Source organism: Lupinus angustifolius, chromosome LG03 (assembly GCF_001865875.1).
Source record: "Lupinus angustifolius cultivar Tanjil chromosome LG03, LupAngTanjil_v1.0, whole genome shotgun sequence".
In the NCBI taxonomy this organism is placed as follows: Eukaryota; Viridiplantae; Streptophyta; class Magnoliopsida; order Fabales; family Fabaceae; genus Lupinus; species Lupinus angustifolius.
Genome location: NC_032011.1, coordinates 22,680,441 through 22,681,435, shown reverse-complemented (window position 1 = coordinate 22,681,435; position 995 = coordinate 22,680,441). Strand labels below are relative to the sequence as shown.

Below are 995 nucleotides of genomic sequence, written 5' to 3'. Positions count from 1 at the left end.
ACTTAAACTTAGTTCCACATTCAGAAGGATGAACCTTCTGATGATAAATCAAAGATATATATTTTTATGAATCAATTCAAATCTAAGGAATAAAAAGTATCCCCCTTAAGTTACTGAAGTAAATTAGTGCTTATTGAAAACTTGTTTGATGCTAAAAAACATTGACAAATAAAAACAACTAATGATTGATAAGAAACTTAAGTTGCTAATATCACAATGATTATTATAAAAGACAGCTTCATATCATAGCTTCATAATTGAGTTACAAAGATACATACCATTATTATGGTTTGATCCATAGAGGGAATCTTATTAGATCAAGAAAACAAGAAAGCACACACACACATTTTATTATTCCCTTATTGATGAAGATAAGTAACAACTAACTAGTCCATAGGAACATAGCTAGTAGTCACATATTTTGTAACTTATATTATCTTAGACCCCCTTTGCTATCCAATCAGCCTTGTGGCCACCATGACCATATGGGTTGGCATGGAATCCATGATCTCCTCCGCCGTAGTTATGGCGCTCGTATCTCACTTCATCCACCTTCAGTTTACCTGCACCATGGTTGACGGCCTCGTTGTATTCCTCGTACTCCTCGGAATTATAGCCACCATGGCGACCACCAGAATTGAACTTATAAGCACCCCCATTTGGAAATTGACCTACCGTATTACCATGACCAAAATTATCATAGCCATGGTGTCCATAATTAGCATTGGGAATTGTATCATGAAACACACCATTGTTTCCATGTTGGTTTTGGTAGTTGTTGTGATCTGGTCCCCAAGAATCTTGATGGAAGCCATAGCCTTGTTGTGGTTGAGCATGAGTGTCCACCCATATGCCACTATTGCCATGGGGTTGATGTTGTTGAAACCCTAGACCTCTTCCCATGTTGTTTGTTTAGTAATATGTTCACTATATGATTTGGTTGTGTTGTTGAGTTTTTGGTTCAATGTTGGTGACCCTTATATAGGGTTTTGATA

The 995-nt window shown here is 36.8% G+C and overlaps 1 protein-coding gene across 2 annotated transcripts; it reads right to left on the bottom strand.

Annotated features, from left to right (window-relative positions):
* On the bottom strand, window positions 218-995 carry LOC109343687 (cold and drought-regulated protein CORA-like). Of its 2 annotated transcripts, XM_019582103.1 has the most exons (2): window positions 884-995; window positions 218-832 (listed from the first exon to the last, which is right to left on the bottom strand). In XM_019582103.1, the coding sequence occupies exons 1-2, from the start codon at window positions 901-903 to the stop codon at window positions 439-441; spliced, it is 414 nt and encodes a 137-aa protein (XP_019437648.1). In that variant the 5' UTR covers window positions 904-995; the 3' UTR covers window positions 218-438. The 2 variants fall into 2 exon arrangements, with proteins under 2 accessions (XP_019437648.1, XP_019437647.1); XM_019582102.1 differs by having other exon boundaries at window positions 218-967.

What these genes read in the sequence shown, in the direction of transcription:
- LOC109343687 (XM_019582102.1), bottom strand. Translation starts at nt 903, where the DNA reads ATGGGAAGAGGTCTAGGGTTTCAACAACATCAACCCCATGGCAATAGT.